This window comes from Halichondria panicea, chromosome 16 (genome assembly GCF_963675165.1).
Source record: "Halichondria panicea chromosome 16, odHalPani1.1, whole genome shotgun sequence".
NCBI classification, from domain to species: Eukaryota; Metazoa; Porifera; class Demospongiae; order Suberitida; family Halichondriidae; genus Halichondria; species Halichondria panicea.
This window is the reverse complement of record NC_087392.1, coordinates 3,082,610-3,093,268: the sequence shown is the minus strand read 5'-3', so window position 1 is coordinate 3,093,268 and position 10,659 is coordinate 3,082,610. Positions and strand designations below refer to the sequence as shown.

Below are 10,659 nucleotides of genomic sequence, written 5' to 3'. Positions count from 1 at the left end.
AAAAACAGCTAAGTCAGCATTAATGAAATAGTGGGCGTGGTCCTGATATGGAGACTTTGTTAATTAAAATATAGTTCTGGCACTAGCACTCTGTTCTGCTATTCTTTTTAAGATGGCTTATCAGTGGAATGATTTTCGTAGTGCTCCTGCTACCTACCTGCTGACAAGAAAGGGGAATCTTGAATCATTGATAGCAGCAATGACACAGGTATGAACATTATCTACAGTACAACCATGACAACTTAACTAGCTGTGGGCAAATGGCACAATAATTATTATAATGTATTACATGTACCATATCTACCCAGTAACTAGCTAAACAGTGGCTGTCAAATTGCTGAGATTTGAACTCTTCAGAGACACTGTGTAATCAAACCTTACTTCTTTCCCAGGTTATTTGTTCTGAGCAGGAGAAAGATGAGCAACTGAAGATTCTCATCCTTACAACATGGCAAGAAACTGTGAGCATGCATGCACTCTAGTACTAGTGCATGAGTCTTTATTTTCTAATGCTCTCTTTAGGCCCAAGTTCTGTTTAAAGAGTCTAGCAGGTGAGTGTGTGACGAGTCCTAAATTAGTGTGAATTTGGTAGTTCAGATTGGAGTCAGTGATTTCAGCTCTGAATGAGGCATTTAGGCAGCAGCGAAGCACAGCTGGTGCATTCTTTCTCTCACAGGTACCCACTCATCACTGTAAATTACATGTACACAACCGAATTTTTACTTTTGACCTCAGATCTTGTGTACCATCACATCTCTTTTGATTCAAATGGAGGAGTTGTTGGTATGCAGTGTAATAAAAGTCTCATTGTGACTTACAACTATTATACAATACAGACAGAACACCAAGTGTACCTTGTGGATTTCATTGTTTTCTTGTTTGAAATCGTTGAAAAGGTATGCTCTGTATTAACATAACTTTCAGAAATACTGGACAGGTACATTGTATTAACTACACTCCATATTCAGGTTAAGTCAGAGTCGAACCTTCTGCTCAAGTCAATGGCATGTGACTGCCTTACTGAGTTAGAGATGTCATATCCAGTAAGTGGATGTTATGGTAACAATTAATATAAAATGAAGTATTGTGCTTTACTTTAGGGCTTGCTTGCATCTAAAGTTGGCCATTTCTACGGTATGAGTCAAGCTGAGAACTCGTATGTACATCAGCACTACACTGTGAGATTATGTATGTACTACTGTACAACAGTATTAACTTGTGGTTTTTTCTCGTAGATGCTCTTCACAACTGTGCTGAATAATGCTGTGCAGCTATTTATCCTGCAACAGCATGGGAACAGGTAAAACAGTGTTATGTAATCGTAAATGCCTGCCTTGATCTTCAAACTTTACAGCATTCAAGCTCAAGACAATCTTGTTGATCTCCTCTCTCACTCAGACCCTCTCAGGGTTAGCAATTACCTGGTGTGCAATATGTAACTTACTCCATTTATTTCTTCATACCAGTCATTCAAGCTTCCAGAAACTTTCAAGGAACATGCTCAAACTATCTTAACAAAGGTACGAATTATCTCTACTCAAAGCTTTGTAATCTAGCTGCACACGAAACAAGAGTACTTTTTCCCTTTCCCATATATTAACGATTCACCACTGTTTTATCTTATCAGCCTGCATTGAGCAGCTCACTGGTAGCAGAGAGATTCAGTGAGGTCAAGAAAGGAGTGCTTTCTGTTATAGACAACTCATATCTGCTCTCTCCACCATGTCTATCAAATGTCGCACACAAGGTAAGGTTGTATACGAGTACTTTCACGTATACGTACATGTGCACCGCTGTAGTTGATCTCAATTGTGGATAGTTGCCGTTCCCTGTCTCCAAAGGTGAGTTTATTGTAGGTAAGAAAACTCACATGGAGTTAAACAATACCTATTAGGCTATAACTCTCTTTACATGCAACGGTGTAGGTACTGAAGAGACTGCTCAGCCATTCCTTTTCACATGACATACAACTTTTCCACTTAGTTCTCTCTTTGAGGGTGAGTTCATGCAACCATTTACAATGTTGGTGGCACTTGTTGCATCGTACAGGGAAAGTTTGGTGGAGATATATGTGACAGTGGTGACAATCAAGATATCCATACAAGGTACAGTTTTGTAATACTAGAGACAACACCTATGATTTTATATTTAAGGGTGCTCCCTCTTGAATTAGTTTTGTCTGGACATGCTATTAATGCCATTCTTCTTGCAGGCAGTTGATTCATGCTGGTCAGCCACGATTGTCTGACGAACAGAGAGCTCTTGTGTGGGGCTGGCTACTGGAGAGGCTGCGTACTGAGGGCGACGTAGGGAGAGAGATAACTAGTCCTGTGGACGAGGGGCTGCTCTCAGTGGAGGAGGATCTCAGCCAAAGGATTGTGACCCCAACTGTGTTTGATTCACTAGGTGGGTGTATATTGGTGTACATTGAACATTGAATTTTTTAAAGAGGAATCGTTTCAGATATCTTCCTATGCAAGTGTAAAGCACTGTTCAGAGAAGATTACTACGCTAACAGTAAGCTGATTCGTGTACACATTAGCTTAATCGGTTTGAGAATAGACCACTCCTCAGGTATTCTTTGTAAGCCCATTCGTCAGATAGCCAGCAATGTGCTGAAGATGGTGCAGTACGACATGGGTGGTCCACCTGCTGTGACCCTCTACAAAGTGCTGCTTGCCTACCTTCAAGTTGACTCCGATCACAACTCCAGCAGAACAAAAGAAGTAGAAAAGTAAATATCATTCAGTACCAACGTTCTATTTACGTAGTGTCTGACTCTACAGGCTTGTGTTGGACATCACTTTAGCCCACCCTCAGCTTATCCCTCACACTATCGACTTCATAGGTGCTGTGCACAATTCTCATCCAGACAGGTACAATGTGTATAATTATTTAACAATGTTTAATAGTGTGCTTGCACGAGAAACTAAGCTGTATAGCTGTACATAACCTTAGTTTGCTTAATTCTCTCACTAAAATTACACAATGCTTCCTCCTGCATTTGCTTCATCCCTGTAGTTCCCTTCCTCTCAACGTTCTCTCAGAGATAACTCAGTATCTTGTCACAGTTGAGCTCTCCCAAATCCTCATATATCTCTATCTCCACTTGTTGTTCATCAGGCATGCTGCAACCAACCCTCAGATCAGTCCCATTGTATGTATCTATACCACGTCGATAGTAGAGAATGGTGCATACAGTATGTGCACTAGTTCACACATTTACTAAAATCATTTTTAGGTACTGGTCCAGCTACTACTGAGAATTTTGAAGGAGAGCTCAATTTGTGAGAGTGGTGTTTGGGACATTGGCAACTTAATTCTGGATATATGCACCACACTGATGCAGCTGCACCAAACTGAGCTTATCTTCAATGGTAAACAAGCTCTGCTTCTATATTAATTTTGATACCAACAACATTATTACTTTGCCTTTGGTTACCTGTGCAGATCTGTCAACCTTGCTGCAGCTCCTTGCTCATCGATACAAGGACTTGGACATTCGTGACAGATCTAGGTTTTATCACCAGCTTCTTCTTACTGTGTCGGGAGAAAAGGTAGACCTAGATGCATACATTTTCACTGCAATACTCAGGACCCTCTAAAAAAATAACGACCTAAGTATTCTGCAAATTCAACGTACTGTAGAATGAGCAAACTCCTCAAAATTCTAGATGAAGGAAATATTGCATGCTCTTAAAATGCGGCTATTTTCTGAAATGCAGCCACCTCATTACAAATTCATGTAAATTAGCCTCCAAATATGAAGTCAGTTAGTTTTGAAAAACCAATTTAAGCAGCCTTCTAAAGCTATATTTTTCAAGCCATGATAAAAGTCCCTACAAGGGACAACCTCCGCAGTGGACAAAATTCCTGATCCCGAAGTGTCTACTATATTCAGATGCACCAGTGTATAGTCAGTCTACTTTAACTGTTTGCTTTTTCTTTTAGCTTTTCGCCATCTTGTCTCTAGCATCTGACACAGCCACTGGCTCAAGCTTAGCTGCCATTGTTGAAGGTAAACTAGGTCAGCCTATCATCCCGTTCGATTTACATGCTCTGCAATACCTTTACAGCCAGGATATCTGACAACGCCTTCCCCTCTGCCCCTACCGTCCGTGTGCTTAGGGCACTGGAGTCCAGCACTTTTCTGTCACTATCCCGAGAGGAAGGGAATGAGACAGTTAACCATTACCAACCAGCATCTGAGGGACAGGACTCAGGTACAATACATTGTAACATCGTCTACATGTGATTATTTTGTTTCCTGTTGTGCAGATTCCTCACTGCAATGTGAGAGGGCAGGTTCAGGAGAGGAGACCACGAGGAAGTTTCCAATCAAACTGCAATACCGTGTACACTATGTAAGCATAATAATGCTTGTTTACTAGATGAATTTGTATTACCATTGTTTTATTTTGCTAAGGAAAAAAAACCTAAAGATATTTCTCAGAGGATATTTGCTTTGGTTTTAAAGTTGAGCACTAATGGACCTTACTACTCCTCCCCAGGTTAGAATAGACATCAGCACTCGGGCAAGCACGTAGTAGAGCTAGAGGTTATAGATTTTGATTCTACCTGTATATAATAATATATAGTGAGCCAGTGACCTATATGATACTTATTACCAGAGCACACATGTTTTCTGCAGATATTTTCCTACCGTGTCTTTGTGCAAGCAACAGGGTTACTTCTGAGAGTGAGTTCCTTGAAATAATAAGTATAATACACTTCACTGGTGTTCCACTAGGTTCAAAGATGATCACTCTGTCGTTCTATCCTAAGCAACCAGTACCTGCTGAATTCAATATCAAGTAGGCAATGTCTTAATGTCTTAATTTTACTATACTTAAATTTATCTTTCTGCCTCTCTTTAACGTAGTGTGACATTTAGCACTGATGACGGTTTATCTTATTCTGTGGCACTGGATCCCATCAAACTAGAGTTTAGTGACCTCTTTCAACCAGTATGCATTCCTCCGTCAGTAAGTTTGTGAAGTACATTTTGTTTGAAAGTTTCTGTCATGTTTATACAGGTTTCAGCAAGCAAACTGTTCGAATCACTGTGGACGGCTCTTGAAGCATCAGATCACAAGTGAGTGTTGATTGCATAAATCCCCCATTATACCAGTCCTCCTTAGCAGACTCATTTATGTGTATTTTATCAGCAATCTTTTGTACTGTATCTAGAGGAACAAAGGACTCACAAGGGGTACTGTCGATCCAGCATCTTCCCAAAGACCAGAATGAGTGGAGTTTCAACTGTGCACAGCTTCATGCATTTGAAATTCACTGTGAACTCAACCAAGGTACATTATTGATCGCAATTCTTTGGGCATAAGCTTCATAAGCTCAAAATAACAGAGTGAAACTACATGTGGAACAGATTTATACCAAGCATGCATAAGAGTCTGTATGTGACCTTTAACAGCACGTTTCACATCTGCAGATAGTCATGTGCACAAGGTGATGATTTTCCTCCCTCCATCCTTCTATCTACTGCTACAGTTTCAATTGCATGAAGACATGTCAAGCGTGTTCATAGCAACGGACAGTTGGGATGTTCTCCCTCTAGCTCATAGATTTCTACAGCAACTGGTTTCAAACTGATGAATACTTTTGTGTTTTGTTGTGCAGCTAAATAATAATTTTCGTTATGAAACACTTTATTCCTCACGATCAGAGCTGCATAATACACGTTTTACACAGTCATAATAAATATACTCAGAAGGTTTTGTAGCTGCATGCATAATACACATTATATAATTATATGTAACGTACAATCAAGGGCTGTAGAATTCAAAATCTATAGCTATAATATATACATGCATGTATAATATTATAAATAAATAAATGATATTGACACCTACCTATACATGCATACATGACTTGTGTATAATTACATGATTATGTTATATAGATCAACTCGAATTAATTTATAACCCACCATGGATCGATGCAGGACACTGATTACAATGTCTATCTGCAGTAGATCTATTAGTGCATTGACTATATACTAAACAGTAAAAAAGAATTTATAAATATAAAATATACCTCTGGATCTGGTTGAAATTCGTGTTACAAGCACATACTTGCTGGTGCATAAGCCAAAACATGAATACTTACAAACCGCTCTAGTCTAGCATTGGGCAACTTGTACTTAACACCCATGCATATAATTATACAAAGGACTAGAAACGAAATGATTACCAGTAAAATAATGTTACATGTAACCAAGACAGACATAATTATTACTCTCTTCCTATAGGAGTGTTCTCTCTGGGAGTGGAGCAGCGCGTCTCAGGCTTTATGCCTGGTATCTTGCAGCTATACAGTGTGGGTAAGGTACTTCACAGACAGCTTGACAAATCTGTAGAAATAAGGCCATTTGGGTAGATCTAGTTATAATTTCCAATTAATTAAGGAGTAGCTTCACTGTGCACACCAAATAAATAAAGCATGATGTCTGCACAAATGCAGCAATTTTTGGTCAATTATATTTTTATTAAGAGGACTCATAATTATTGCCAGTGTACACCACCAGTGAATGTGCTATACACTCTGTGTACTGTTCATAGAAAGGTTACAAGTGTACTGAACAATGAAAGCGACAATTATAAACTATGGAGACCCGTCGTTATAATAACATTTGCAATGTAAAAGTTGCTAGAATTGATTGGCCAGGTAAATCACCACAAAGCATGGTAAAAACGAGTGAGAGAGAGTCGTATGTCAATCCATCACAACGCACGTCATTAACAGTACTATTATATAATTTATAGTTCAAAATCGTTCACAAAATTAAGGTTTATAGCAACGATATTTAGTACTTAACGCCTAGCGTTTGTAGACCCGACTCCACAATGTCTGCAACAATCTGCGTTTGATCCAATGGGGCAACCTCACTTTCCGTTTTGCCGGCCAGTATGCACTCCCTCACAGCACTTGCCTCATAGCGCAAGCCCACACTGTTTTGAAAGTTTGTGGGGAGGTAGGGTTCAGGTAGTGGGAAATCAAGAACCTCCTGCGCATGAAATTCAGTAATCATAAACACAGCAATTCTAAATTGGCAAAACCTGTGTGAAATGAACATTTGCGAAATTGGGGTTTTGGGGAGACTGCAAGAATGCCAATTAATGGAATGACAAAGCTTACTTGTGTAGACAGTAGAGAGCCTAGGTTATGAAAACTCCGCTCAATGTAACAGTGTTAACTAGCACGCCCATGCAAATTTAGGGATGTAGCATGAGACTGAATGGTGTATGAAAGGCACAAGTTCGAGGGCGAGTTTGCTTGTATATTATTGCATACAACACGCGGATTCTCATGCACGACGACCCATGTCTCTAGGCAACGTGACAGTGTAATAAAATAATATAACACAGAAGGGACTGTATGACTTCAATTACCCGCTTGTTACCTCGACACGTGATGTAAGAATTCTGATACACTTGGTATATACAGGCCAGACTAATTATCGCTTGTCCAAACATCAAAGGAACCAATTAACTCACAGAGGTTGTCTCTAGTTTGGTAGGGCACCAGAAAGGGGATGGAAGTTTGAGGATCCCCTTTGTCCCCACCACTACAGCCTCATTCTTCAATCGAAGATTGGTGGAACACGCCAAATGTGCCACTCTCTCTCCAGAGTATCTATAATTATTATAACAACGTAGTCTTGCATACAACCATAATTAGCAAATAATTGTTAGACAGCCAGAGAGCTACCACTAAATATTGAAAAATTGTTTGTGCAATCAATATTCACATAACAATAATTATTATAATTATGTCCTCACTTGAGTGTAAGAAAGGCTGTCTCGTCCACCCCAGTATCCATCAACCAGCCAGTAGTATGGATGCTTTCAGGCCTCTCTCCAAACACCATAGTCGCAAACTGAATAGGGTAGACACCAACATCCAGCAACGACCCACCTCCAAGACCTGGCTCTGTTAGCCTGTCTGATCGCTTTGGTACGCGAAAACCAAAATGGGCATTGACGAACTTAACATCCCCAACTTCACCGGCAGCTATCCTTTTGCGTAGCTCCACTATAGCCGGGAAAAATCGTGTCCACACAGCCTATAACAACGAAATAATTATAGTAGTAAGCTCTGCTGCAGTGCTGCAGCTACACAATGAGGTTATAATTATTCACCTCACACGATAGTGGCCCACTGTGTAGCATACTGTATATGCTACATACATGTAAAGGTCAGATTCATACAAAAGCTAACTACAACAAAAGAGTTAGATAGACACACACACCTCCATCAAAAACACGTTCTTTTCTCTTGCTGCTGCTATCAGCTCCGCTGTGTCTTTTGCATACATAGTCATGGGCTTCTCACAGAGCACATGCTTCCCAGAGGCAATCATCATCAATACAGCAGTTTTGTGCTGGCCATGGAGGTTGCCAACATACACAACGTCCACCTATAAGGTGTAAGGTCTCTGTCTGGGGTACACCTTCATTTTTACCCTGCATCCCTTATTGTAAGTACACAGCCTGAAAGAATTCAATAGAGGCTAAGACATGCTTTCCCATGCATGTATAGTTGCCATGCATGTTGTTGTACAGATGTAGATGACCATGTGCACACTGATTTAATGTTTCCAACTTAATACCGTACTGTGTTACCGTATATGTATCGGACAGCAAAAATAACTATTTTGGAAATTGTCCAGGCATAATTGGAACAGATCTTTATAGAGCATGCAAAGTGTCCAGAATAATTAGAATAAGCATGCAGCTGCATGCAAGCTAGCTAAGTTTAATAGAACAGTGTGCGACTGAATAGTTGCACTAGCTACCTAAAATTACTCAAAGCTACTAACTTGCAGCACTCTTGCTGGCTATAAAGCTACGTTGCTTGGAATGTATCTCAACTTTTCAAGGTATTGTCCAGATATATATTTAGAACAAAACGTAAAATTAAAGCACCCGAATGTCCGCTGTATTAGAACAACGAAAATTGCCCAGAAAAGTGTCCGATAAATTAGAAGATATACGGTATTTACTCCTGACGGTAGCTGTTTGTGACTTTCGTTTCAGCATGCTAGAAAGGAAAGGGTAAGGGACCCGGACCCTCAGACTTTAATTTATAAAACTCTATATAATTGTTATGCTACAACTTGCTATACTGTATCATCCCTTATAAAACAATTTTACCAAAAAACTGTGCAAACTAGTGTTCAAGCTGGCGCTGTGCTAATGCCTCTCGCCATGTTTTTGCTTTCGCTTAAAAGTATTAGAGTGTTATAGAAAGGCCGGTTAATAATTATGATTTCAAATTGACAAAATAGGTGTTAGCAATTGAATGAACATTAAACATAGTATAACAATAATACAAATTGAAAATAATGTAGAAAAGGTTGGTTTGTGGCTTACCTGGACCTCAGAAAATTGATTCTGATTCTGCAAAATGGATTCTCTTACACGTGGTATTGAGCGCGCATGCGCATTAGATCTACATCCAGGAATAGGGGTGTGTCTGCAAGTTCAATCAATAATGGCTACTAAAATAGCTAGCTTCTTTAGCAGCTCTTTCTAACTCTTGTAGCCAACAAAAAGCTAGCGCTTAAGTGCAAGGCTAACTCATAAGTTGAATAGAAAGTTTGTGCGAACAGATGATGCTATGAAAGATTCTGAAGAGACTGCAACAGCCTTCAATGTGAGTCAAACTAGCCATAACTCGAGAAAGAAGCTTTAGTTTGCTAATCCACGAATCAAAATCCAAGAGAACGTGGCTAGAAGCCTATAGAAGCTGTTAGTTTTCGTCGCATTGTAACCGTTGAGCAGTTATAGCTGGAATACACACACACACAGACAGACAGACACACACACAGTCAGCTTTACCGTATCCCTCGTGCGGCTACGCCTCGAGGCATAAAAACATTTTGTGAAAAATTGAGGGAGAGTAGGGAGTTGGAAGAGCATGCATACGCACTGAAACCACAAAAAATTCGCAAACAAGATTGTGCTGGGCTGGTATAGTCTTCACATGCTTCATCTAGACGGTGGGGCTCAATATTTGCGATCCTTACCATTGCTTTCGGTAGTTAGATATTATTTTATATGCATGCCTGTACGCACGCATGACCTTTATTAAAGGTCTTGGGTATGGGTACAGTGCTTGCATGCAGTGCACTAGAATCACTAGATTATTTTATATTGGGCTCAACACACCTCTAAATCTCTGGACAGTTCCTGGTAGGATCCATAGGCTCTGGGGATGGAATGTGTCTCTGCAAACTTGGTAGCTGGCTCCAGTGATCTGCTTGCAGCCACAGCCACTACCTGATGCTCAGAATCTGGTAAAGACTTAAGACCAACAACGAAGTCATGGGAAATCTTCCCTGCTGAACATATCCCCCAACGTATAGCCATGTCCACTCACTGTCACTAGCTAGAGACACAACTATCTTGGTAAGGTTTAGCCTCGAGACCAGGCCGATGATTCGAGGCTAGACCGTGCCATAATTATGGGTGTGGCCGACATTCTGCATGTTGACCCCATTCTGTGTATGATACTCCCTTATCTACTTTACCAAGAGTTCATTAGGAACTCTTGACTTTACTTACTACATATTTTGTATGTGACATAATATTATTTTCACAGGTAGATTTGTTTGCATTTTTACATTTTGCTGGTGTA

The 10,659-nt window shown here is 40.1% G+C and overlaps 2 protein-coding genes across 2 annotated transcripts; one reads left to right on the top strand and one right to left on the bottom strand.

The window, feature by feature from the left end:
- The first annotated feature begins 30 nt into the window (after positions 1-30).
- LOC135350429 (AP-5 complex subunit beta-1-like) lies at positions 31-5,697 on the top strand. The gene is made up of 32 exons (XM_064549208.1): positions 31-208; positions 393-461; positions 523-551; positions 598-676; positions 736-783; positions 837-896; positions 969-1,043; positions 1,101-1,178; positions 1,236-1,300; positions 1,355-1,409; positions 1,467-1,520; positions 1,628-1,747; positions 1,800-1,841; positions 1,926-1,997; positions 2,050-2,105; positions 2,213-2,406; positions 2,464-2,517; positions 2,575-2,734; positions 2,787-2,876; positions 3,022-3,157; positions 3,242-3,377; positions 3,451-3,557; positions 3,952-4,018; positions 4,077-4,223; positions 4,279-4,364; positions 4,427-4,511; positions 4,652-4,699; positions 4,751-4,814; positions 4,883-4,985; positions 5,037-5,095; positions 5,191-5,309; positions 5,450-5,697. The coding sequence occupies exons 1-32, from the start codon at positions 113-115 to the stop codon at positions 5,608-5,610; spliced, it is 2,814 nt and encodes a 937-aa protein (XP_064405278.1). The 5' UTR covers positions 31-112; the 3' UTR covers positions 5,611-5,697.
- Positions 5,698-6,657: 960 nt separating this feature from the next.
- LOC135350428 (trans-1,2-dihydrobenzene-1,2-diol dehydrogenase-like) lies at positions 6,658-10,449 on the bottom strand. The gene is made up of 5 exons (XM_064549207.1): positions 10,191-10,449; positions 8,270-8,437; positions 7,800-8,083; positions 7,515-7,653; positions 6,658-7,024 (listed from the first exon to the last, which is right to left on the bottom strand). The coding sequence occupies exons 1-5, from the start codon at positions 10,389-10,391 to the stop codon at positions 6,824-6,826; spliced, it is 993 nt and encodes a 330-aa protein (XP_064405277.1). The 5' UTR covers positions 10,392-10,449; the 3' UTR covers positions 6,658-6,823.
- Positions 10,450-10,659: the final 210 nt, after the last annotated feature.

What these genes read in the sequence shown, in the direction of transcription:
- LOC135350429 (XM_064549208.1), top strand. Translation starts at nt 113, where the DNA reads ATGGCTTATCAGTGGAATGATTTTCGTAGTGCTCCTGCTACCTACCTG. An exon ending in CTCAAACTATCTTAACAAAG is followed by an intron (nt 1,521 to 1,627) that starts GTACGAATTATC and finishes TTATCTTATCAG; the next exon opens with CCTGCATTGAGCAGCTCACT. An exon ending in TGCAATACCGTGTACACTAT is followed by an intron (nt 4,365 to 4,426) that starts GTAAGCATAATA and finishes TATTTTGCTAAG; the next exon opens with GAAAAAAAACCTAAAGATAT.
- LOC135350428 (XM_064549207.1), bottom strand. Translation starts at nt 10,391, where the DNA reads ATGGCTATACGTTGGGGGATATGTTCAGCAGGGAAGATTTCCCATGAC. An exon ending in AGAACGTGTTTTTGATGGAG is followed by an intron (nt 8,084 to 8,269) that starts GTGTGTGTGTCT and finishes TCGTTGTTATAG; the next exon opens with GCTGTGTGGACACGATTTTT. An exon ending in CCAAACTAGAGACAACCTCT is followed by an intron (nt 7,025 to 7,514) that starts GTGAGTTAATTG and finishes TTTCATGCGCAG; the next exon opens with GAGGTTCTTGATTTCCCACT.